This window comes from Perissodus microlepis, chromosome 4 (assembly GCF_051167445.1).
Source record: "Perissodus microlepis isolate ML-2025 ecotype Zambia chromosome 4, ASM5116744v1, whole genome shotgun sequence".
In the NCBI taxonomy this organism is placed as follows: Eukaryota; Metazoa; Chordata; class Actinopteri; order Cichliformes; family Cichlidae; genus Perissodus; species Perissodus microlepis.
In genome coordinates, this window is record NC_140464.1 from 32,688,976 (window position 1) to 32,715,830 (window position 26,855).

The window sequence follows — 26,855 nt, forward strand, 5'->3', positions numbered from 1 at the left end:
GTTAAGTGATGACGTAAAACCCTGCTTCCGGGTCCAAACTGAACTGCGTCCATTAAGACTGTTGTGTTTTTAACGTGTTTGAATACTGCCGGTCTTTTTAAGTCCCTAAAAATAGTCTGTGATCACTTGGTAACCTTCACTAAGGCATCTGGATGCCTCAGTGAATTAATGCAAACAATCCTGTATGTGTGGCATCTTTGTTAGAGGATTTCACCTCGGTCATTGAAAAGCCAAAAGAACAGCTGGTTACAGGATCTGTCTGAGAGGTAAAGCTGTGTTCCAGTGGCCGTCCTAGCCTGTTTGGCGCCCTGGGCGAACATTCCCTCTGTAACCCACATAATTTCCTTAGGGATTAATGAAGTATTCTGATTGTTTCAGGATGACCTGCCATGATCCAATCACACATCTGCTTACCTGCATCTTTTGCTCGTTTCTTCTCCTCTTCTTTTCTCTTTTTTCTAAACTGAGCACCTGATGGCTTTGAACCTTTCTTGTCCATCTTGGTTTTAATTTTGCACTCCAGTATGAACACCCATCCCCCAACCCGAGGATCACCACAACATAACCTAATAGACCTACACCTTAGTTCACAGATTCACTTTGTCTAGGGTTTATTTCTGGGATTTCACACATTTCAAATCATGAATACATGATGGGCTTGGACTGACAACATTATGAATGAAATGTGCTCTATCCCCAGATAGCAAGGAGACATCGTTTCAATGTTTAGTCAATATCAGGTGATTCTATTGAATCAACGTTGACCTAACGTCACTCTTGCACCCTTTAACACTGAAACAATGTCAGATATTGAATCACTGTTGAAGTCTGATGTTGATTTTCCATCACTTCGCGCCCTTGGTTACTATTGAAACAACAATACAATTTGTCATGCCCATAATAATATTCCTATAATATGAAGCATCTGGCATTATGAAATAAAAAAATGACAGACATCTGTATCAATAACAAAGTAATTTATTACATTAAGAAAAAAAAGTTTCTTTGTTACATGTATTGGTTACAGGTCACTTATTTTTTTATTTTAAGTTTACTCGGGGATCAAGCTGGATATCGGGCATCCTGCACCACCCATGTGATCTGGAGCGTAGCGGAGACATTTCTGCACAGCTTGGCCGAAGGCAAACTGAGAAACAGCGTTTACCCCCACCTGCTGAGTCAGGCCAAAAAGAAGGAAAAAAAAAAGGCCAAATTAGAGCTTAAATATGAATAACCTCTTGTCAGTTGTCTTCAGCAGGGAGAAATTATGGGATTAATATGAAAGTCACAAGGCAGAAATCAGCTGCCTCACTTTGATTCTCAAAGAGCCATTAGCTGAAAAGCTCAAAGCCTAATTTTCTAATAATGAATAAACCAAACTACTGGCAGTGAAATGTATTTCTATTTCTATTTGTTGGATCTTCCAACAATAGCCTGCTGTTGTATATTCAATCAGAACATACAGGAGAAGGCCATTTTTAAGCAGTTTAACTGAATTTGACAATTTCTAAAGTTCTGGGTTACAAAAGTCCCGTAACCTTTAAGAACTTACCATTGCTTTATTTGCCTCCGGTCATTGCACTTCATCTCATCTATGTTGTTAAATGGCTAATCCAGAGGCAATACCCCAGCATCAACAGGGTCAGTGCTGCAGGATTAACGGAAGGCTCTGAACTCCTCACGGAGGTCCCCGACTTCTCTGATCAGCTCGTTTATCATGATTACGTTTTTGGAAGGCTGCATCTGTTGAAAAGAACAATAACACAAAGAATACTGGCTTGTGATAAACTGGATAAGCATTGTGATGAAAAAAAAAAGACTATATCCATAAGTGATGGCTTCACATTTTGCATTCAGGTTTAAGTAGTTCAATCTGTTAAAACTGTTTACAATTTAGCCTTTTACATATAAATGGTATCCTATGTAAAATATGATAGCAAAGCAAAATATGATGATATTCAGCAGCATAAATTAGTGTTTTGAAGTTAAGATTACAATGAAATTGTGATGCAGCTCATTGTTTCAAAGCATACCGTCGTTAGAGAAGGTACTGAACGCAGACTATTTGCTGGGGAGGTCGCATAGCTGTGTAGGTTGGCGAAAGGAGCCGGTAGATGGCCGGGGCATCATGATGGTTGCTAGTAGTGGGTTGGGGGCAGACTGCAGAGTGGTGGAGCCTGTATAGAAAAATGTTTAAAAAATTAAAAATTACATACAACTCGTCTACAAAGGTTCCTGTTCTCACACACACATATATACACACACTAAACATTACATTATTACCTGGTACTTTCACATGTGAGGCCTGGGGAAACCTTTGATTTTGGAGGTTGCTCATCATCAGTCTGTAACTGTATAAGGGATTTGGTCTGAAAGAAAACAAGACATTGTGTTTTTTGTTTATTTTTGCTTTAAGTTACAGTAAAATTGACATCACACAAAAATGGTTAAAAGACACGAGTATCTTACTTGTTTATGGGTCGATTGTACTTTACTGATCTGAAATGAGAAAATGGAAAAAAAAACAATGTCAATAAAAAGAGGAAAAATAATGTTATTCAAGATAAGCTCCAGGTAGGGAACATTCATTATTAAAGTCGCGGAAATGTAAAGTCACGTGGGCATGTCACGTGATCATTCGGTCTCAGGTGACTCTTTCACGTGTTTATAAATGGAAACCGGTGCGGTCAAAGCTTCAAATGTAACACACGCATTGTACGCATTTATAGAGGCAACTTTACGTTTCTGGATCATATTGCACACATTTGTAAATCGTTTGAGGGAATTAACTCTGTATACAGCAGCCATAGAGCGAGAGCAAGCCGACCGCAGGGCTAACAAAAGCAAAATCGCCTTATAACGGAAAGACATGAATGTGGGTCATGGAAATGTTTTCTTTGTTCAGAGTTGGTGTTGTCTGTGAAATTTATACTTTTCTCCTTCTGTTTAAGTTAGCTTTAGTAATATCATACATACGTCGACCTTCCAATAACGAATAACTAAATTCTCACATTCTTATCTGATAAAGCCGAGAGTGTCGTGCAGAAACTCCGACTGTGTCTCCGGTGTTCTGACAAAACGTCCGGTCAACTCTGCTGAGCTTAAATGGGATTTTCCCGCTGCCTGATGGGATGTACCACTGTGAGAGGGGTGCTATGGAATAGTCCAAGTGGTAGCAGCTTTAATTTCCGCTCAACCATAAATCGATGGTTTTTCAACGTGATTGTTGTCACCTTGTCGAATATAAATAGATCAACAATCAACGCTAACAGAACAACGGTGAATCAATGTTATTTCACTGTCAATGTCAGGTTTCATCAGTATTTTAATGTTCTTTCAACACTGATTTTGCATTGACATTTCAATCCTGACGATTCTGATGGATCAGATGAAAAATCAACATTAGTTCAATGTCTCCTTGCTATCTGGGTCTGGAAGCAGCCGGCCCCCCTCCCCTTTCGACGGGTTGTGTGTGAGACTTTAAATCATCAAACTATAAAATATAAATTTTAAATTGTTATTGATCCCGTTACCCCAAGTCCTAAAGTGTATATTTATTTTCTTACTCTTCTTATATTTATTGTTTTTTTTACTTGCACTGCTGTAACTGGAGCCTCGTCGTCTCGTCTCTATATACTGGACTGTATGTAGCGGAGATGACAATAAAGTTTACTTTGACTTCAGCAGCGAGCAGGCACACCGAGGGCTCTCGCGCTCACTTTTCGCATACAGAATTTCGAAAAAACATCGGTGCAAATTATAAGTCTGTATCATGATGTCTGGTGTTTTCGTGTTTGTTGGTTTGTTTTTATTTTGCAAGTTGGTTATTAGATGCTGCTCCAGCCAGCCAGAGAATCCCCTGCCGCCCCGCCCTCTCCTCCCTGTGCCGCAAGCAGCAGGCGCACCTCGCAAACGGAGGGCGCCCTTACTCCCAGCAAATGGGCAATAGAAAACCGATCGGTGCCTGTGCCATTCACAATACGCGCTGGCTGATGTCGGGGCAGCATGAGTACGAGCAATTTTTATTATTTTTTTTGCCGATGCCCATGATGCCGCCCCCCACAACAATGCCGCCCCGGGCAACTGCCCGTGTCGCCCGTATCAAAAACCGCTACTGCTGTGTTCACCAGATCAGAAGGATTGTCTCGTCTAGCTGCCCCGTCTTCATATGTAGAGTCATTAATCTGAGGACAGAATGATATTTGACTTCTTATGGAAACAAAACACATGAGCTGCAAAAGCCTGTTGTTTTCTTACCTTGACTCTGTCTTCTTGGAAGGCTTTCTGACCTTGGTCAAATGGTAAATGGCCTGTATTTGTATAGCGCTTTACACTACATTCAGTCATCCACCCATTCACACACACATTCACACACTGGTGATGGCAAGCTACATTGTAACAGCTGCCCTGGGGCGAACTGACACTGACCTTGGTGACCCGTGGTTTAGAGCACTTCGCTCTCACACTGCAGGCCTACTTGTTGTTCAAGTTCAAGTTCAAATTTTATTCGCCACATGCAGTGGCAGGTTGCCCTGCAGTGGAATGAACCCGCCCCCTGACTTTACACACACGGCACAGACATCATGGGGATACAAGTCAGAGAACGGTTGCATTACAGAAAAAACCACTGAAATATACACTACAATGGGAAAGTACAAGAGGAAAAAAAGAGACCTCTACTCATGCTGGGCTACAGGAGGACAGCATGAGAACAGGAAACAAAGAAAAACTCCTCTGCACAGAAAGCACATAAATGTCCACAGTACAACATTATAGAGCCTAGAGTATTTAAAAGTAGAATGGGAGGCAGAGCCTTCAGTTTTCAGGCCCCTCTTCTGTGGAACCAGCTTCCAGTTTGGATTCAGGAGACAGACACTATCTCTACTTTCAAGATTAGGCTTCAAACTTTCCTTTTTGCTAAAGCATATAGTTAGGGCTGGACCAGGTGACCCTGAATCCTCCCTTAGTTATGCTGCTGGGGGATTCCCATGATGCACTGGGTATTTCTTCTTCACTCACTATGTGTTAACAGACCTCTCTGCATTGAATCATATCTGTTATTAATCTCTGTCTCTCTTCCACAGCATGTCTTTATCCTGTCTTCCTTCTCTCACCCCAACCAATCACAGCAGATGGCCCCGCCCCTCCCTGACCCTGGTTCTGCTGGAGGTTTCTTCCTGTTAAAAGGGAGTTTTTCCTTCCCACTGTCACCACAGTGCTTGCTCATAGGGGGTCATATGATTGTTGGGTTTTTGTCTGTATGTATTCTTGTAGGGTTGACCTTACTATATAAAGTGCCTTGAGGCGACTGTTGTTGTGATTTGGAACTGTATAAATAAAATTGAATTGAATTGGTATCAGACATACAAGTGGTGCAATCTAATGATTAACATTTTAATTGATGTTCAGTGCTGCATGTTGCATCCTAAATGTTATGCAGCCATCTGCTGCCAGCTGCCACAGAACTGCAGCATTGTTGTAGATCAATGTCCTAATGCTGTGAATCTAAGACCTGATCATGTTATTGGTTTCAAATGCCTTTGTTTAGACACTTTTTGACCCTGTCCATTGAACGGTCCTAAGATGGCATATCTGAGTGCCACCGCTCCCAAATAACTGAATGGAAACGTGCTGGTAAACAGACACATTAGCTGGAAACCTGTGCTAGGAATCTCATTGCACGAGGACCAATGAATACCTGTGCAGGTGAAACTGCATGTCATTTGCATGTGATGTTTTCAGTTCTCACATATTATTTAAAACAATAACGTCTTTTATGGTTAAATCCTCACTGCAGTTTTGCACAAACTGTAAATACCAAAAATGATTTTAAATTCTCTTAAAATGTAATACTTGGTATTTTATTATTTTTTATTTTATTATTGTTATGTTCTTTCTTAATATACCTGTACACTTTGTACATGTTCATGTAAAGCTGAGAAACACGAGCATTACAGGTAAATGTTGCTACACTGATTATCTGTATATGACAATAAAACACTTGTCGACTGGACACTACAGCTCAGCACTGTTAATACGAAAGCCTACTTTTAGCATACTTCCGTCGGGCCGGCTTCCCTGCCGCTCAGTCGTAGCCTGTTTTCCATACAAATGGCAGAGTTGCACTGTGTCGGTACAGCCACATATTGCCGCAAGTTGTCCAATCAGCAATAGGGTCCACTCGAACGACGAAAAGGAGCGTAGGCGTTCACGGGCGTGCTGCGCGGTCACGTTATTCTGCTGTCACGAGCCTGATCCGAGCCGTACAGTGCAGGCTAAAGAATTGGAGCGGACATCAGCTATACAGGACATAATATTTTTAACCAAATTTAGTGCGCGAATAGAGAGCTCAAGGAAGTCCTACCGCTGGTTGGTATTTGAGACGCTCTACTGAGTTATTCCGATCGACCGGTGATGTGCTCCAGTATTTGAATGATATTGCTAGTCAGCTAGCTAGCTGTTAAGCTAGCTTTACGTTACGTGACTCGAAGTAATTGAACAATATACTCTCGGACAGCATTCTTACTAACACGTCTGAGTGCATTTAGCTTTAAGACATTTATCAGTAGCCGTTTTTATCTTTAGCAAATTTTTGTGGTATGAGTTATACGTAATTTCTAATCCAAGGTAGATAAGGATTGAATGAAATAACGTTAGCTTGCCATAGCCAAGGAAACAAGCCAGCTAACAGGGATAACGTTAACTTATCCCGCTACTTGTTGATAGACTGCCATCCAGCGGATCTAGTAAATGCTACCTGAGTTACCCACCTAAAAGCATCGACCGAACCTGGTAGGCAGCAGTCAGTCACAAAGTTGCAGACAGGCAAACGGCTACTACTAAACATCAAGTTTGCCATCGTCGACTCCAGTCCGCTGTGAGAGGGTGACCGGCATCAGTGTTTTTCGGAGAAGGCCAGAGTGAGGACAGAAACCTGCAGACATGCCGGCTGTGTCGAAAGGAGATGGAATGCGCGGATTGGCTGTTTTCATTTCGGACATTAGAAACTGTGAGTTACCTTTCTGTATGCTACTTCATCATATGTGTTGTTATTTCATTGTGTCGTCAAAGTTGACATGGCTAATGTCGTTGCTGGTGATCGTCTCATACGTCATGCAGCGTTGTCATGTGGTAACCTCGACGCTGAAAGCTGTATCTAAAAAATCAGTTTGGTAACGTTTAGTGGAACAATCAGTATGATTTCTTACGTATTGACAGTAACGTGACGGTGGTGAAGTCACCTGCAGGAACAGAATAAACGATCTTAGGCTTGGAGTAGCGGCGCTGATCAAACGCTTCCTGTTGTATAGTTGTACATGTTGGAGAGCTCGGGGACGAAAGTTCATTGAAATTTAGTGTCGTGTCAGGACGCTCCACATGTCTGACAGGGAAGGAAGACTGAAGCTCACACGGAAACCAGTGGTTGGTATTTAAAACAACAACAAAAGTAGCAAAGTATAAAAAATAATAATAAATAATACTATTACGTGTAACAAAATGCTACATATATCCAGCAATTGACTGCAAAGTTTTATATAAATGTCTTTTTTTGTCAGTTTCCTAGTAATATTTATTCCAGTGATGACGAGAATACCACTTTTCACTGTTACTGAGTAGTAACAAGAATATAGGAAGTAGTTGCCATCTACTGTTTCCTTTTTGCTGTGATTACACATCTCAGTGCTTGATGTGCTTGTCACTGCAAACCTGACAGTTATTCCAGGCTTACATTGGCAGGCAGTAATGGCTACCTCATGGTCGAATGTTTGATACCTCCAGCTTTCACTTTTGGGCACATTTAAAGAGAAATTCAGCAGAAAATAAAAATGTGGACCAACAACTAGTGTAAATGTTCAAAGTGATGAATATTGCAAACATTTGCAGAGTCGTCTAGATGACTTGTTTTCAAACGTGCTGTATCAGGCAGGCAGACATCTCCAAACACATGTGATTTGTAGCCTTGGGAAATACACTTGATTACATGTTATCAAATACTCATTTGAAATAAATAGTAATAACATGACAGGCTGTATTGGAATGTTATTGACAAAAACCTGTGAGAATGAATTTCAGTCTTGTTATGTCAGCAACAAACTTATGTAAATCAGACTGTGCAACTGGTTGTTTTTTGTCTTTATATTTCATTTTGAGGTATTGGACGAGGCGTATCTGCTAATGGAAGCCTGTTAGAAACAGTTGTCTGCTGCCTGGCCAGTTGGGGAGTGTACCACTTCTTGGGCAGATGGTAGTTAGAAAGCTTTAACTCATCAGCCATGCTGGTTGGTAGCCGTCTATCACTGTTTGAGCAGGAAGGCGGGCTGCAGGATGACCCATGATTAAATCCCATTCATTTATCATCATCATCATCATCATCATTGCTTTTCGTGGTAAAAATGTTTTTTACTGACAAGCTCTTTGCCTTCTGCTGTTCCAGTGTTGCTTAACATTATACCTGTTTAAGCAGAAAGTAGATCTGTCTTTAACTGTAGTGTTACTTCTTCAGACTAAACACAAATTAGGTCAGTGATTGGCAAATGCAGGCACATGGTCAGGCAGTGGTTTAGGGAGAGCTTGTTGTGGCAGAACATGCGTTTTCAGTATCGTTTGATCATGTTCGGTTAATTATGACCAGCCAAAATCATGATCAAGACGCTATTGTGTCTGTTCTGTTTGATAGGGCCTAAGCACTTATAGTTCAATTCAATTTTATGAACAAGGCACCAATTGAAAACAATAGTTGCTTCATATTGTAAAGTAAAAGTGGCATGGAGATTTTGCCATGAAACAGGAAGTTGTTGTTGTGAAATCTGGTCGTGTAATGTCCCAAGATGGGCCATAGCCTGAACCCAGCTGAAGTCAGATATTTGGCAACATTGTGAGGCTTTGTATTTGAGGAAACTCCTCGTAGGGATCTTACTGGATCAATTTTAAAATGGGATATGTTTTTCTGCAGGAACATCCCAAAGCCTTCCAGTTCATTTATGTAAGCTCACAGCAGAGCGAGACTAAATATTGATACAGAAATGTGTCATCTTCCTTTTGCGATACTTTATCAACACACCATTGTCAAATATCAGTGGTGACCGAGCCTGAATGTTCATCCAGTATGCAGGCTCTCTAATTGACCTCACTCATTCCAGCCTGTTTGACTTCATGGGGACACTCGTCCAAACAAGAGTGTATTCATTTGATGGGGTGCAGAACATTGAATAAAGGATGGATAGTGAGAGCAAGTCAGAGTATTATTCTGTTAAACCGACACTAACAAACAGCCTCCAGTATTTATTTCAGTTTTTTAATGCATTTATTTAATAACATGCTAGCAGGTGCACAGCGGTGCTGTTGGTAACACTGAGAGTCCTTGGCTCCAATCCAGTCTGCGCTCTTTCAGTTGGGACTTTATTTGTTCACTTCAGTTTTAGTTTTACAGATCGGCAGCCTGGCCCAGGGTATACCCTGCTTCTCACTCCATGACAGCTGGGACAGGTTCCTGATGGAAACATAGTAGAACAGCAACAACGGGAGTAATCACACAGTTAATTTAACAGTGTGTTGAATGGAGTAAAGTAATTCCTGCTTTCTGTCTTGCAGTTAGAGCTGAGCGATAAAACAATAGAAATCCTGCAGAAACATAGTTGCTTCATTATTGCTCCATAGTGGCTTCATAGCTGTAAAAAACATGGTCATTATAAAGTCGGTCGAGCTCATTCCATCCGTGTTTTGACAGAAAACATGAAAGGTCAACAACAGTTGCACAGGTCGCAGGTCTGATTCATACAGACGATTAACTGCCAACTCCATTTAGGCCGTAGTGCCCGTCGTGGACCCTCTGTTCCCCTTGGACAATAAGCGGTTGTCAGTTTTACTTTTGTTCTGCTTTGTTTACACTGTAAACTTTGTTGAATTTATGGTGAAGACGTACACAAAGGCTTTCACACTTTCCATTTTTGGGTTTGTTTCCCAACAATTGAAAATTGTTTGTTTTTATACCAAAAAACAGAGATAGAGGCGCTCAGCTGTGAAAAGCTGGATATTGTGGACACCCACCTTTGAGGGGACATTTCAGTGTCACGGTCAGGAGTCAAGTGTTTTTTCAAATCTTGTGAGCATAAGATGAGAAAAGTGTTTCCTAGCGGTTTCTTTTTCATACCGTAGGTACATCTGCTAGGAGGTGGAGGGCTTTTTGTTTGTTTATTCCCCCTTTAGGCTGCAGTGGCTTGAACACAGACCACATAAGATGTGTGGAAGTTGGGCAATAGAAAAGTAGGAGCCATCAGACAACCAGACAGCCTTTATAGAGGATTACATTGGTTCCCATGTTGTGGGGATAACCTAGACTTGGTCACAAACATTGACAGAGTTCTTGCAAGGCTTCATAAATCCATATCCACCCTCACCAAATCAGGTGGACCCTACACTAATGCATAGGGATGGGTACCGGTATCCGGTGCCATGATGGCACCGGTTCTGACATAAACGGTAGTAACCAGACCGAAAAGCAGCGCACATTTCGGTGCTTTATTTCGGTGCTTTATTTCCTGAGCTGTGATACACTTTGAATTCTAGCCAATCATTTTACGTTTCCGAGGATAGTAGGCGGGTCCAGGTACGTACGTTCTTTTAGAGCAGAGCTACAGATTAAAAATGTCCAAGGCAAAGCGGTCAAAAGTCTGGCTGTACTTCACAGCAAAAGATGCAAACTCAGCAGCCTGCAACAAGTGCTTTAAGCTGATACTGTGATACTGTGCAAAGGAGGTAACACCTCAAATCCGATGAAACACCTGGCGACGCATAGCGTTTTTTTTTTAAGCCGAAAAATGCGCCGTATTTGATAGCTTGCTGCGAGACCTCACACCGAGCGCATCTACTGCGGGTGTGGTGCCAGTTATCGGACCCGGAGTTAGCAACATCCCCCAAAAACACGAAGAGGAGAGTCCTGGCCCCTAGCCCTGCCAGTGTAGCAGAAATGATGACGGATGATGATGCAGCAGCAGCCGTTCTTCTCTGCGTGAGTAGCTTAATGTTGTCCGTGTGTAATTTACGTTGAGTAGGCTAACCACGTTATTACATTAATGCATGTAAGGTGAACTAGCAAACACCGTCGTAGCTACATGCGGCTGTCTTCTTGTTTGATGGCAGATACTCCCTTCACCCTGGCCAAAAAGGCTAAAATGACCAAAGAAAAAGTGGAAAACAGTTAAACATGAGAGGTTTTTGGACAAAGTTTGTGTTTTTTCCATTGATTAAGCACTGCTTCCAGCCAAGAGTGATGCCATATATGCCCCATAGCTGCAGAAAAGGCTAACATTGTTATCTTTTTACAAAAAAACAGCTGAACATGAGAGGTTTTTGGACAAAGTTGGTGTTCTCCATTCTTTAAGCACCGGTTTGAGCACCGTTTAAGCACCGGCACCGTTTCAAAAGTACCGGTTTGGCACCGGTATCGGATAAAACCTAAACGATACCCATCCCTACTAATGCATGACCAACCACCTGTTGGAATTCCTTATATGAGGAATTTCTTAATCAGACCGTGTGTATAGTCCCAGCAGGGGACACGTGGCAGCTGATGGCAGCTACAGAGATACAATCTAAGACAGCGGTCCCCAACCCCCGGGCCTCGGACCGGTACCGGTCCGTGAGTCGTTTGGCACCGGGCCGCGAGAGTTGAGGCTCAGGGGTGAAATGTGTGGTTTTCAGGGTTTTTATCGGTTTTCAGCGTTATTTTGTTATCGTTTTTATCGTTAACTCTGTTTTCCTGGGTCTTTTCACATGTGTTATGAATAAATCTTCTTTTTTTCGGTACCGGTACTAGTTTTATTTTGTTGTATTTATCCGCGACACCTTAAAGGCCGGTCCGTGAAAATATTGTCGGGCATAAACCGGTCCGTGGCGCAAAAAAGGTTGGAGACCGCTGGTCTAAGAAACAGAACTGTTTTCCAGATGCACTCTGTGCTGAGAAGCACACAACTCACCTCCGTCTTACCATTAATGTCAAAAATACAAGTCTAGGGCTCTAGACTAACTTTTTGCCACGGTTGCACCGGTGTATGGGCTCAAAATGTGGTCATAAATAGTTTGTACTTGTAAAAAAGATTTGTGTGTGTAAAAAGAATTTGTGTGTGTAAAAAAAAAAAAAAAAAAAAGATTTGTATGTGAAAAAAGATTTGTGTGTGTGAAAAAAGATTTGTGTGTGGACTTAGCCCAAAAAAACCCTGCAAGTTACAAGTACGAATTTTGACCCTATTTTTCTTCCTTTCATCTGATTGGTCAATGTCATGTCAATCACAAATGTAACAATCCAATCAGAGAACAGATGGGTTTGGCTGTCGCAGGGGCGCTTTTTTTGAACTGCAGGTCTTTGAAGGGAATAAATGCCCTTTTACATGCCAACCCAGCGTTTTCCTTCATCACCATGAAGGAAAACAGTCTGTGGTCGTCAGAGTTTGGTGATTTTTGTGTCACAGGACTACGTGTTTAATACAGGGACTTCCACAGCCTTTTCAACAGCGCTGCGGACCGCGGGGTGGGGGCGGGAAGTGTTTTGGAAATGACAGTCTTCATTACAAAGCTTTCTTCGTTATGAATTAGCATACATGTTTTTATTGAACATTTGAAGAACCAGCAAAAAAACCCAGAAACTCTTGTAGAGGACATAAAGTCAGAGATAGAAAAGACAAGGAGCAGGTGCATCTAGTACAGGTAGAGCTGCTGCAAAAACCCACAGAGCCCAGCAGCCAGCGCAACAAATTCTGGATCCTTTGCTTTTAGTTAGCAGTTAGCATTAGCAGCACATCCTGCGTCTGATGTGAAAGGACCTTTATGCTGCGCACTGTGACTCACAGCAATGGTCCCGGGTCAGCCCTGACTTTGTGTTAAACTAATCCTAAAGTAATAATGGTGTTTCTAACCACTGATATAGCACAACTTTATCCTTTCAACAGCTGCTGAAAGTTAGGGGACCTAGCTGCTATCGGATATTTATATAGAGATCCTCCAGCTTCAAACTGTATCACCCCTCAAGGACCTGCAGTTCAAAAAAGCGCCCCTCCAACAGCCAAACCCATCTGTTCTCTGATTGGATTGTTACATTTGTGATTGACATGACATTGACCAATCAGATGAAAGGAAGAAAAATAGGGTCAAAATTCGTACTTGTAACTTGCAGGGTTTTTTTGGGCTAAGTCCACACACAAATCTTTTTTACACACACAAATCTTTTTTATACACACAAATCTTTTTTACGCACACACAAATCTTTTTTACGCACACAAATCTTTTTTACACACACACAAATCTTTTTTACACACACACAAATCTTTTTTTACACACACAAATCTTTTTTACGCACACACAAATCTTTTTTACGCACACACAAATCTTTTTTACACACACACAAATCTTTTTTTACACACACACAAATCTTTTTTTACACACACAAATCTTTTTTACACACACACAAATCTTTTTTACACACACACAAATCTTTTTTTACACACACAAATCTTTTTTACGCACACACAAATCTTTTTTACACACACACAAATCTTTTTTTACACACACAAATCTTTTTTACACACACACAAATCTTTTTTACACACACACAAATCTTTTTTTACACACACAAATCTTTTTTACACACACACAAATCTTTTTTACACACACACAAATCTTTTTTACACACACACAAATCTTTTTTTACACACACAAATCTTTTTTACGCACACACAAATCTTTTTTACACACACACAAATCTTTTTTTACACACACAAATCTTTTTTACGCACACACAAATCTTTTTTACACACACACAAATCTTTTTTACAAGTACAAAATATTTATGACCACATTTTGAGCCCATACCGGTGCGCCTAACTTTTTCTCTTACGCACATCAGCACAAAAGTTAGGTGCACCCAAATTTTTCAACTGCATTGCTTAACACCGCAGTAAGAGTAATATTAAAACTTAGTAGCTGCCACCATTGTTGGAAACTGGAATTGGCTGCACCGCGCTATGAGTCCTGGGATAGGTGACGAGCCAGGTGACGAAGGCTGTCCCAATTCGAAGGCTTAGTTTTAATATTACTCTTTCTGGGTCACAAAATAAACTTTAAAGATATTTTCAGGCGAGAATGTAGCTGTGTAAACTTCAAATATCTGCTCGGTTTATCAAGCTTTTTCTTTTGGCTCTCGGAGGAGGCGGACGCACTTTTTCTCCTCTCCCCCACTGGGACCTCCAACACTTACCTCCCCTCTGATGTGGACATCGGGTCAGCTGGAGGGGCAGTCGAAGATTGCAGCGGTCCCAGATCAGATGTACACACTGGAACTCCTTCCCATGTTGCTGTCTGTGTTTATTGTGCTGTGGTGTGTTGATACCTGTGCATTCCTGTATTATCCTTCTGTGTTACACATTTCGATGTTTTTTTCCTCGCTGCCTGACCTGTCTCCCCAATGTGATGTTTGTATTGTATGTACGGTCGGCAAGGTCTGTCATCGCGGTTGTGGGCAAAAGACCTGCAACTGACAAATAAAGGCTATCTCATCTCATCATCTCAAGACATCGCATATTTGCAAAAGTGCTCGAAGTTTTTGGAGACGTCTGTTACCCACCACCTCGACGTTTTGTGAGATCTCGCAAAAGTTCATCTTAATTTTTTTCTCCCATGTCCCTTGCAGGGCTCCGTAGTTATCCAAACATTTTGTCAAATAGTTTCAGTCAAAGAAAAATGAAAACGGTCTCACGATTAGCTGCTGCTGGTTTGCGCGATCTTAAAGTTGCCTTCAGTAGCCAGATCTGTCCACATCTGAATGCTGATGCTACACGAGTGTTTTTGTGTTTTTAACCTTATCAGGTAAGAGCAAGGAGGCTGAGATCAAACGGATTAATAAAGAGCTGGCCAACATCCGCTCCAAGTTCAAAGGAGACAAGGCTTTGGATGGCTACAGCAAGAAGAAGTATGTCTGCAAGCTGCTCTTTATCTTTCTGCTTGGCCATGACATTGACTTTGGACACATGGAGGCCGTCAACCTGCTGAGCTCCAACAAGTACACAGAGAAACAGATTGTAAGTCTTTCTCAGCATTGCAGCTTTACACTTGTAGTCTTGTTCTTTAAATGCATGTCAGTGTGTGAGATGCATGCAAGTGTTGGACTACTAGCATCTGTATAAAGCTCTGTGTGTGTGTGTGTGTGTGTGTGTGTGTGTGTGTGTGTGTGTGTGTGTGTGTGTGTGGTATAAAAGCCCTTTGAGTGCTATGTAGCAGTATAAAAGTACTATATGAACATGGGCTGCATTTCCACTTTTCACGTGTCCACTAAACACTGTGACCAAGCGTTCACAGCTGGCTCACTTTTGCTTCAGTGTACAGGAGGGATTCAAACTCCAGGGTGTGCCTCCCTGACCTGTTGAGGCTCACCAGATATAAGACGTGAGAGTGTTGACAGCATCATTTCCCTGTTTCGTTGAATAAAAACAGAATTAGATTATTTGTGACGTAGCTAACGTGGTAGTCCTTTAGTTCACGTCACTACCAGCTGTGTTTCGTCACCGCCACACGCTTTTCCAGGGTGTTTTCTATTTATACTTACATTTCAGGAAAAAACATGAAGCCCTGTGTGGATTCATGTATTCTTTGAAATGCTATTTGAAAAAACTGAAGTAAATGTTTGCAGAACAAATCCTTCGGCTGCTGAGACCTTTTCATTTCCTGACTGTGGGGTGTGGAGAGTTTCCCCAGGAACAGGAAATGTTTAGTTAGCAGAATAAGGATGATTCAGGATCCATGTGGTTTGAGAAGTGACGGCTGCGACTGACTCAACATGACCGCTAATAAGCTCCAGATCTTCACCCTGATCCGAGCTGGGAACTTTGATTTCTACTAAGTTTACAAACAAGTGTGTAAATCTGTAGCATTTCCTGTGGTTTGTTTCACACAGTGTTGCAGCGTACACCTGGGGTTGGGCTCGGATCACATTCACACAGTAAACAAACGGCTCTGGAGTTCCTTTGGAGCCGTACTGAGACCAGCTTCAAAGGGTCTCGGTGCAGGTGTTAAACTGCAGGTGTGAGAGCACACGTGGCACACGTGCAGTGACTGCTGTTGCTGAGTGGGATCAGCTTTCCTAATGAATTTTGGGATGAACCATTTCTTTACATAGTTTTAAGATCTGATTAATGAAGCCTTAATCCAGGTGTTTCTATTAAAAGAGAGACCTCTGTAGACCCAATACAGCAGATACTGAGTGTATAACAGGCGTCAGCTGGTCATTTGTGTCACAGCTCGTTAGTTTCACATGACACCTGATACTCTCGCTGTGTCCCAAAACGTCGGCCGCATCTTCCTGAGGCCGCATTTGTAGGCCGATTACGTCACAGCCAGGCGATGAAGGCTGTCCCAGTTCGTCGACTCCTTCAAATGCGGCCGACAAATCCGTCCTTCATTTCCCCGAATTTGAAGGATGGTTCGGGTGTGTCCTTCGTGGCCCACCATTCCAGTTTCCAACAATGGCGGCAGCTAGTTAGTTTAAATATTACTCTTATTATTCTTTCTGGGTCACAAAATAAACGTTTAACATATTTTCAGGCGAGAAAGTAGCTGTGTAAACTTCAAATATCTGCTCGGTTTATCAAAACATCACATATTTGCAAAAGTGCGCCGACGTTTTTGGAGAGGTCTGTTACCCACCAGCTGGATAGCTGACCGGGAGGTCGAGGGTCACTGAAGCCGCTAAGAACAACGAACTCCCGGCTTCATCGTTTTCAGACCCCGCTGTCTTTCGCTACTCAGGTTAAACATGATATATGAGTCACTCAGATAACTTAAAAATGTTATTGTTTGGCTTTTTTCACTGTTTTATTGGTTCCTGAGTAAATCAGTTTGGCTGAGATTAAAGTTATTAGATTAAATAAAACTTTATTAATCCACCGGGTGGTTTTCACACAGCTGAATAAACGTCAAACAGAAAACTGATTAAACAGAAGTGTGAGACGGTCGAGAGTTTCCTCCAGTGTCCTGTTATATTTTAGACAGCAAGGAGCAGACGGCTGAGTTTATTAAACTCCCCTGAGACAGCGGTGACGCTGATCTGAAGGCCAGACCGTCCCGTTTCACAGCCTCGCACTTCCGGCCTCCTCGGTCTTCGAAGGACCCGGCCCACGTAGACCGCAAAGGCCGGGTCCTCCGAAGGATGCGGCTTAGGTTTTGGGACGCAGCTCCTGTTAACCTGTGAGTGTGCTAACATCATAACACAACGTGGGTGACACAGCAGCTGGTGTAAACTGCTTAGTCCATAAAGTCGTGACACATGCAGAGCACACGCTGTGGGACGCTGTGTTTGAATGCCACTCATTGTTACTATCGATATTGATTTGTCCAGGGCTACCTGTTCATCTCAGTGCTGGTGAATAGCAATAGCGAGCTAATCCGTCTGATCAACAACGCCATCAAGAACGACCTGTCCAGCCGCAACCCCACCTTCATGTGCCTGGCGCTTCACTGTATTGCGAACGTGGGAAGCCGTGAGATGGCTGAAGCCTTTGCCAGTGAGATCCCTCGGATACTGGTTGCAGGGTAAGTGTTTCTGATGCTTCACTGTTGCTGGGTTGTTTTTTGTACTTATTTTAGATTAACTCTTGTTAACTGTGATACTGTGAATGTGATGCAACGCAGTGATACGATGGACAGTGTGAAACAGTCAGCGGCCCTTTGTCTGCTGCGGCTCTATAAGACTTCTCCCGACTTGGTGCTGATGGGTGAATGGACGTCCCGTGTAGTGCACTTACTCAACGACCAACACATGGTAAGAGCACAACCAAAGGTCATTCAGCAGCAGGACCCTTCATGCTGTGGAGGACTTAGCATCGCGTGGGCTGCTTGTTCTGCTCAGTGTTCCTTCCTGTTGACAGTGACTTCTCATTAGAGCATTAGAACTCAGTAAATACTCTAAGAAGGATAATATCCTAGGTTATGTAAATCCCAACCTTTCAGCCCAGCTGAGCACCTGTGGACGTGTCATTGGTTCATTTCAGTTTTATTTACATTGTGCTAAATCACAAAAACAGCACTTTATATTGTAAGTCTCTACAGTGATGTAGAGAAACCCCTCCAACGATCAGACATCCCCCTATGGGAGAGCACTTGGTGACGGAGGGAAGGAAAAACTCTTTGAATAGGAAGAAAGGTCCGGTATAACCAGGCTCAGCGAGGGGCGGGGCCATCTGCTGTGACTGGTGGTTACATGAGGAGGCCGAAGACACGCTGTGGAAGAGAGCCAGAGATGAATACGAACTAACCAATCCGAGCATGGAGTGGTTCCCAGAGCTTAAAGGCTTTCAAACATGTTTAGCGCCATCTTGTGCCAGTACTGAGCGTGACTTCATCGGGTTGGCTGGTTGATGGTAATATGGACTTAGATTTGTTTATGTTACTAGTGACAGAACCATAACTCAGTGGGATATAAGGAGACTAAAACTAAAATCAGTCTAAGCGATCACTTTTATAGTAACCCAAGCACACCCAAACAGCTGCTGGTGTTTGGGGAGGCCTTACTCCATCACCCCATCACACACACAAACCTACTTTCCCTGCAGACGTGCTGATGGCATTCGCTAAGAATCGTAGTTCTGTTTGTGGTGTGATGTTCTTGGAAAAAGAAAGGTTGTTCTGTTCATAAGATAGAGCTGATCGCAGCAGCCGATTGTGCCGCTCCGTACATCTGGCCACACCAGGAAAAATCTGCTTCTGACTCCATCCTGTCACCTGACCAGGCTCTCCTCCACACTCTTCTCATTCATAAAGAGCTTCACTAAAACGAACATCACAGCTGTTTCAGTGCCGCTAGCCAAACAACACAAAAAGGCTCCTTAAGGAACTGAGTGGACGGTACATCCTAACATAAAACTGATTGTTTCATCCAGGAGCAGCCCAAAAGTGATCCTCTCAGACTGGTTTTTACTTTTAGTCTGAGTTCTGGTCCTGTCACTAGCACGTATCTGTTAAATCCAGCTTCACAGACAGAGTGACATCTGTGAGAGCAGGGCTCCACGTGAAGTCTTTCCTCTTTGATAAAGCTTACAGCTCCAGCTGGATCCGCTGACCCTGAGTCCACCCTTAGTTATGTTGCAGTAGGCCTGAGGTGATGGGAGCCTTTCCATGCTGCAGAGCATTTCGTCGTCACTCTGTCGTTATACACACTCATTGTTAAACTCCCCTGTAGTTTTCCTTCTGGCCAGTTTATTCCCCTCACCCGACCGACAGGGTGGATGTCTGTCCCTTACGGAGCCTGGCTCTGCCGGAGGGTTCTGTCTGTTAAAAGGGAGTTTGTCCTTCCCACTATCGCCAAGTGCTTTTTCACAGGGCGATTGTTGGGTTTCCTTCTGATATTGTAGCTTTTTTATCTTCTGACATGAACTTTGTTGAGGCAGCTGTTGTTCAGACTTGGTACAATATAAATTGAACTGAGTTAGTGACTCAGCATAAGTCAAGTATAGGCGCCAAAGCAGCGGTGGTATTTGTTTTTACCTGAACGTTTTAACTGTAAAATAATGAGAACAATGTCTGAATTAACCCTGTAACACTTCAGAGTGTTTTCACGTGATTAAATGTTCTGCCTGCATTTGCCTGTTTTTCAAATGAGCCACTGAAACATGTTTTGATGTACCAGTTGTCTCCGCTGTGATGAATCAGTACGGTTACTCATTTTCTTGTTGTGGGTGGGGTTAGGGTGTAGTGACAGCAGCCATCTCCCTCATCACCTGCCTGAGCCAGAAGAATCCAGACGAGTTTAAGACGTGCGTTTCCCTCGCCGTCTCCCGCCTCAGCAGGGTGAGTGTCAGAAACAATTGTATGTAAAATGTTCATGTTTGTAACTCTCACTGTTGATGCTGCTCATTAGTCTCAGTGTTAGCTCAGGATTCCCAGATGTACCGAGTCAGTCACGTGTTGAAGCTGAACCTGCAGGGTTGGACCCGCTGACTGGCCGTTATATTTAAGCCGCTTCTTCTTTCTACTGGGCGCAAAGAAACAAGGGAGCCTCCCAGATAAATACACAGACGGGCCGATCCAGCTATGGCCTCCTGCACAGTAAATCCACATGGATATCTGGGATATTTAATACTGATGAACACCGGCCACAGCGTTTGGTGAATAAGAGGGGTAAAAAACACACACTGGTTTTTTATCCCTCATTTATTCCTGTTTGTTATTCAAATATGCCGTGTACACTTCTCCACCAACAGTAGCAGAAAGGCACCCTCCATCTGCAGAGCTGAGTGAACCAGCAGCTTCTCGATGGTGTTGCACAGCAGATCAAAATCAACAGTGCTGCATTCATAAATCAGTTAGGAGATCCCAACTCGTGGTTAGTTTGTCACGAGTCAACACAGAGAGGCAGACAACCACTCACACCGCACATTCGCACCAATTTACAATCACCACTTAACCCAGAGCTTCCCAAAGTGTGGGGCGTGTCCCCTGGGGGGCGCAGAGCCATTGCAGGGGGGGTGCGGTATGAAAAGGGAAAAAAACCCAAAAACGCTTGGACACTGCCAGCACGGTGCACCCACACAAACGCAAAGCAGGAGATGAAGCATCGCTGAATATGTTTCCAAACCAACTTCATTCTAAGCCAAAGACTAGAAAACACGGTGAAGCAAATCTTCCCTTTGGCTTCACCTGCACAGGTGCCGAGGTAGGTCTCCCTGCAGGGTTGGTTTTCCCTGTCGGGAGCAGCGCTGGGCTGTTTAAATCACGGACAAACAGGATCCCACATTCTTGATTTTTAGTTCACAAACACTTGTTGTAATGACTAACTACTCATTTTGGAGATGTTTGCTCTTTATACAGTAAAGTTACAGCGGGATACAAATAACATCAGGCTGATCCTGCCACGATTTGTTCCCTCGGTTCAAATCTCGGACAAACAGGATCCCACAGCTGTTTATGTTTTTAAACCCATTTTGCACAGAGAGGCATTTTTTGAAAAATGTATTGACAGCAATGTTGAATATTATTACACAGGAAAAAACAACTATATGTAAAATAATCACACCGTGACGCCTCTGCCTTTGTAAATGGAGGGACAGTAACTGTGTGTAAAACCTGCAGACAGTCAGATTAACAGTATTGTGTCTCTATCTGCCATTCTGCAATTCATCTCATGTAAACAATAACGTGGCCACAGCGTGACGTGAAAAAAGGCACATAGCTTTAACGTTGCGTGACGAACTCTGTATTCCTCGTCCACACGTAAACGCAAAAAAGGAGTTTTAAAAAAATCCCAGTTTTCGGTGATTCGAAACGCCGTTTACGTGGACGAAACAGCTGCGTTTTCAAAAATACCCGTGTAGGTGCGGACGCAGCATAAAAGAGTTAGTAGTTTGTTTTCTTACTACCTGTAATTTATTGCAGATTACTTGTATTTGCTTATTTGTTTACTAAATGTTTGAGGTGTGAAATAAACCGCAACGGAGCAAAATATGGGTGTGTGTGGTTAGACGATGTGTTTGTGTGGGGGGGGGTTTCTTGTAAAACAAAGGGGGGCCTAGCAAAAAAAGTTTGGGAACCACTGACCTAACCACACATGTTTGGACTGTGGGGGAAGCCACACTCCACACAGAAAGGCCAGCCAGTGGGTTTGACCGGGAAGGTTCTGACCCCAGGGCCCAAGGTTTTACTGCACGGTTGAGAGCAGGCTTCCACACAGATGCTCTGCAGACAGTTTCATCTCAATGATAAATACTGTTTGTTCTCCAGATCGTTTCGTCAGCCTCCACCGATCTGCAGGATTACACCTACTATTTTGTGCCGGCACCCTGGCTTTCCTGCAAGCTGTTGCGCTTGCTGCAATGTTACCCTCCACCAGAAGATGGTGCTGTCAAGGGCCGTCTGGTAGAGTGTCTGGAGACCATTCTTAATAAGGCCCAGGAGCCACCAAAGTCAAAGAAGGTGCAGCACTCAAATGCTAAAAATGCCATCCTGTTTGAGGCTATTTCACTTATCATCCACTATGACAGGTGAGTATTGTCTGTAGCATCCTCACTGACTTATTATTGAAATGAACTGTTATCACTCGAGTTTAAAGAATGCACGCTAACTTGCGCCACACATTTAATCTAAGTGCAGTCGGCTGCCAGCCTGTGCTGCTCATGCTGTAATGACACTGTAAATAAGTGTGTAATTACTGATGTGTGTGCATGCAGTCTACCTGTGTATGTTTGGAAACACATTCTGGTGTAAGTGACTCGAGTTCTGACAGGTGAGCCAGCAAAGCTCGTCATCGATAACAGTTTCCTGTGGCACCGTCAGTGTTGCTTGTTAAACACCCAGCAGAGAAGATGAGCTGTAACACTAATGTAACTCTAATGTAACACTAATGTGACTCTAATGTAACTCTAATGTAACTCTAATGCAGTGGTTCTTAACCTTGTTGGAGGTACCGAACCCCACCAGCTTCATATGCGCATTCACTGAACCCCTCTTTAGTGAAAAATAAAATGTGATTTTTTTTTTACTGGTGCACAAAATGAGCCATGCATGTCATGGCGGAGGCTCTGCCAAACCCCTGAGACCGACTCACCGAACCCCTAGGGTTCGATCGAACCCAGGTTAAGAACCACTGCTCTAATGTGACTCTAATGTGACACTAATGTAACTCTAATGTAACTCTAATGTGACACTAATGTGACACTAATGTGACACTAATGTGACTCTAATGTAACTCTAATGTGACACTAATGCAACTCTAATGTTACATTAGAGTTGCATTAGTGTTACATTAGTGTCACATTAATGTAACTCTAATGTTACATTAGAGTTGCATTAGTGTTACATGTTACATATTTGGCATGCAGACTAGGGGAAGCTAGGAATCGAACCACCAACCTTCCGATCAGTGGATGACCTGCTCTACCACAACCTCAACTCTCGCGGCCCGGTACCAAACGACTCACGGACCGGGCCCTGACCTGGGGGTTGGGCACCGCTGGTCTATAGTACCTTAGAAGCAGCAGCGTGGTGGTCGAGTCGTCACCTTAAAAACAAAACGGACACAAACCATGACTCTGTGCTAACTGGCTGCTCATAACTGTACCAGGCTGTCAGTGAAGGGAGTTTTTCTGTCTCCTACTCAGTGAGCCAAACCTCCTGGTACGAGCCTGCAACCAGCTGGGTCAGTTCTTGCAGCACAGAGAGACTAACCTGCGCTACCTGGCTTTGGAGAGCATGTGTACTCTGGCCAGCTCTGAGTTTTCCCACGAAGCGGTCAAGACACACATCGAGACCGTTATCAATGCCCTGAAGGTGACGCCTCACATTTAAGAATGAATGCTTACCTTCACAAAGACACACACCATAACTAGTGTAGCGGACAGTTGGCGCTCAGTGTTCCTCTTCTTATTGTTTGTCCGTGCTTCTGCAGACTGAGAGGGACGTGAGTGTGCGACAGCGAGCGGCCGATCTGTTGTATGCCATGTGTGATCGCAGCAACGCCAAACAGATCGTAGCGGAGATGCTCAGCTACTTGGAAACGGCAGATTACTCCATCAGAGAGGAAATGGTAGGTGTGAGTCACTGTGCAAGCAAATGCTGTTTATGCCAGGCCTGGGGTAACACTTAGCACCATTACAGAAAACACGTGAGTGTTGAGTCCTGATCCACTCTGTCAGCTTTGAACAGATGAACCAGTTTTGACTGTGCCGTTTCACTCAGGTGCTGAAAGTGGCCATACTGGCAGAGAAATATGCCGTGGACTACTCCTGGTATGTAGACACTATCCTCAACCTCATTCGCATTGCTGGGGACTACGTCAGCGAGGAGGTGTGGTATCGCGTCATTCAGATTGTCATCAACCGAGACGATGTGCAAGGCTACGCTGCCAAAACGGTCTTTGAGGTACTGCTTCATGAACCCTCGAAATGTTGTGGAGGTGAATAGAGAGAGCTTGTAGTTGTAAGATGGTTAGGAAGTGTTTTATTGGGACGGGTCTTCTGCAGCCCGATGTTTCACTAAGAACAGTTTTTCCTTCTTTACATTCAAACTTTGTTTTTGGACATTAGTCTCACACTCTGGTTTGGCTCTTGATACTTTCATATATGAATAATATAGCTGCTCAGGAGCACACACAGAACCATGGTTTGAGTGTGTTTACCTTTGGTTAATTGATTCATATATGTGATAGTAGTGTTTTTATCTTGTCTGCAACAGCAGTGGTTGTCCTCAAGCGTCTGAATGTCAACAGTAAGAACTGAAAGAGATGTGAGCAAAAGCAAACGTGGCCTAAAGTAGAAAAATACTTTAATCCTAAAGAAGGTTGTTTCAGTGATCCGTTTCAGGAAAACCACTAAACGGAGTCCTTGTGTGTTCCAGGCTTTGCAAGCCCCTGCCTGTCATGAGAACATGGTGAAAGTAGGAGGCTACATTCTTGGAGAGTTTGGGAACCTGATTGCTGGTGACCCACGCTCCAGGTAAGGTGGTTTTAATCTGATCAGGTAACAAGTCGACAGTCGAAATGCTGGGTAATAAGCCCGTCTCCCTGTCATCTAGCCCCCTGGTCCAGTTCAACCTTCTTCATTCCAAGTTCCACCTGTGCTCGGTGCCCACTCGTGCACTGCTGCTGTCGGCCTACATCAAGTTTATCAACCTGTTCCCAGAGACCAAGGCCACCATCCAAGAGGTGCTGCGCTGTGACAGCCAGATCCGCAACTCTGATGTGGAACTGCAACAGCGTGCTGTCGAGTATCTCAAGCTTTCTTCGATTGCTAGCACCGATGTCTTGGTTAGTTCTCACCAATGATAAAACGACATTATGTTAATGGTCAGGGCCGTTTGGCTAAGGTAACCCACAACATGCGTTTCCCCTTTCCTTCAGGCCACCGTCTTAGAGGAGATGCCTCCCTTTCCAGAGAGGGAGTCTTCCATTCTGGCTAAGCTGAAGAAGAAGAAGGGCCCAGGAGCCGTCTCTGTGACAGAGCTGGATGATAGCAAACGAGAGGCTGGGGAGTTGAATGGAGGGGGCGACCGGGGCCCAGACACAGCAGCCATGGCTGCATCTAATGCTGTAAGCACGCTTTCTCTAGTCTTTGTTTGCAAAACTCTCAGCTTTTCTTATGTTTTCCATTTAATACAATTTTCCTGGTTTCCAGTCCACCCCGTCACCATCAGCAGACCTGCTGGGAATTCGCTCTGCTGCTCCTGTCGGTGCCGCTCAGACCAATGCTGGCAGCCTACTCGTGGACGTGTTCTCTGATTCAGGGCCTGCTGCACCTTCTGCTGCTGTGAATGACGACGGCTTCCTGAGGTGAAAGTTCATGTCTTGATGAACTCTTGAACTAAGTTTTTAGTCAAGTCCAGTATGGGTGGCTGTACAGAAGCTGTGAGCCTGCAGAGCTGTGTGAAAAGGAAATGAAACTAAAACCAGCTGCTCAAAGTCAGCACCCTGTGAACTAAGAATAATCATCAGCTTTGGTCGTTAGGACTAACATTACAAACACTCGTGTGTGGTGATTGTGGGACATCACAGTAACAGCTCAAAGTAACATCTGTTTTCATACAATTTCATTTGTGTGTAGTGGTGAACCAGTCATAAGATAGAAACAGCTTAGACTGCACTGATCAGACAAAGATGCACGTTTGCATCGTAGTGCAGGGCCGAGCGTGGAACAAAGTTAGCTTCAGCTAGAAAGCAGGTTTGTTCTGTGCATGACACGAATGTACCTGGAGGTTAAAAATGAGAGCTGACTAAAGTGCAGCAGAGCTAAAAGGAATCGTAACAACACTGTAAGACTGACTCATACTGGACTGGTCTCAAACATCACTGGCAAACTTTGCCGCGTGCTGTTTCTTTACTGTGTGGTGAATGTAAGATGGTTGTGGAGCTGTGTTTGTGCTTTTCAACTACTATGCAGGTAGTTACAGTCTGTTCATGTTGTCACTGGTCACTCTGTCTTACTTTGCTCTATCTTTGTCTTATATGGACCTGCCAACCTGAAGACATTCGTAGTTGGATGTTGTATCTGATGCTGCGGTCCAACGTCTCTTTGTTGATGACTGATTTTTCTTTGAGAGCCGCTGTTGATGTTAATGATTGGTATAGCATGAGATAAAAGCACAGGCACTCAAGGTAAAGAGGCCTGGAGGAGTTGGCGGGCAGGTTTCCTCAAAGAGTAAATATGTACTGTTGCAGGTTTGGCTCTCAAAGAAAAGTTCTTTATTTGACTTTGACTGCTCAGGCCATAACATGTATTGTGCTGTGAAATACTATGATTACTTGTTGTGTTCCTAACTGTTAAAAGCACCAGCAGTGTCAGCAGGTATACAGGGAGTGCAGAATTATTAGGCAAGTTGTATTTTTGAGGAATAATTTTATTATTGAACAACAACCATGTTCTCAATGAACCCAAAAAACTCATTAATATCAAAGCTGAATGTTTTTGGAAGTAGTTTTTAGTTTGTTTTTAGTTTTAGCTATTTTAGGGGGATATCTGTGTGTGCAGGTGACTATTACTGTGCATAATTATTAGGGAACTTAACAAAAAACAAATATATACCCATTTCAATTATTTATTTTTACCAGTGAAACCAATATAACATCTCCACATTCACAAATATACATTTCTGACATTCAAAAACAAAACAAAAACAAATCAGCGACCAATATAGCCACCTTTCTTTGCAAGGACACTCAAAAGCCTGCCATCCATGGATTCTGTCAGTGTTTTGATCTGTTCACCATCAACATTGCATGCAGCAGCAACCACAGCCTCCCAGACACTGTTCAGAGAGGTGTACTGTTTTCCCTCCTTGTAAATCTCACATTTGATGATGGACCACAGGTTCTCAATGGGGTTCAGATCAGG

General features: G+C 43.3%; 2 protein-coding genes across 11 annotated transcripts in view; one reads left to right on the forward strand and one right to left on the reverse strand.

The window, feature by feature from the left end:
* Positions 1-960: 960 nt before the first annotated feature.
* Positions 961-6,138, reverse strand: LOC146389332 (uncharacterized). 5 transcript variants are annotated; one of them, XR_014800150.1, is made up of 6 exons: positions 3,012-6,039; positions 2,470-2,499; positions 2,284-2,369; positions 2,034-2,177; positions 1,553-1,743; positions 961-1,174 (listed from the first exon to the last, which is right to left on the reverse strand). XR_014800150.1 is itself a non-coding variant. In XM_084927192.1 (6 exons), exons 1-4 carry the CDS (start codon positions 6,105-6,107, stop codon positions 2,039-2,041), a joined length of 303 nt encoding a protein of 100 aa, XP_084783318.1. In that variant the 5' UTR covers positions 6,108-6,138; the 3' UTR covers positions 961-1,174; positions 1,553-1,743; positions 2,034-2,038. The 5 variants fall into 5 exon arrangements, 3 of the variants coding, with proteins under 3 accessions (XP_084783318.1, XP_084783319.1, XP_084783317.1); XM_084927192.1 differs by lacking the exon at positions 3,012-6,039 and adding an exon at positions 6,060-6,138; XM_084927193.1 differs by lacking the exon at positions 3,012-6,039 and adding an exon at positions 6,049-6,133.
* Positions 6,139-6,240: 102 nt separating this feature from the next.
* ap2a1 (adaptor related protein complex 2 subunit alpha 1) overlaps positions 6,241-26,855 on the forward strand; it is a 35,358-nt gene continuing 14,743 nt past the window's right edge. For 3 of the 6 annotated variants that reach the window (XM_084927174.1, XM_084927177.1, XM_084927178.1), the window contains exons 1-13: positions 6,243-7,009; positions 14,857-15,068; positions 17,381-17,574; positions 17,674-17,803; positions 19,726-19,827; positions 21,757-22,016; positions 23,133-23,301; positions 23,420-23,557; positions 23,710-23,892; positions 24,367-24,464; positions 24,544-24,775; positions 24,869-25,057; positions 25,143-25,297. In XM_084927174.1, coding sequence (XP_084783300.1) covers positions 6,943-7,009; positions 14,857-15,068; positions 17,381-17,574; positions 17,674-17,803; positions 19,726-19,827; positions 21,757-22,016; positions 23,133-23,301; positions 23,420-23,557; positions 23,710-23,892; positions 24,367-24,464; positions 24,544-24,775; positions 24,869-25,057; positions 25,143-25,297 — 2,129 coding nt within the window. In that variant the 5' untranslated portion in view covers positions 6,243-6,942. Of the gene's footprint in view, positions 7,010-14,856; positions 15,069-17,380; positions 17,575-17,673; positions 17,804-19,725; positions 19,828-21,756; positions 22,017-23,132; positions 23,302-23,419; positions 23,558-23,709; positions 23,893-24,366; positions 24,465-24,543; positions 24,776-24,868; positions 25,058-25,142; positions 25,298-26,855 lie in introns of all 6 variants that reach the window. The other 3 variants (XM_084927175.1, XM_084927176.1, XM_084927172.1) reach the window with 2 other exon arrangements.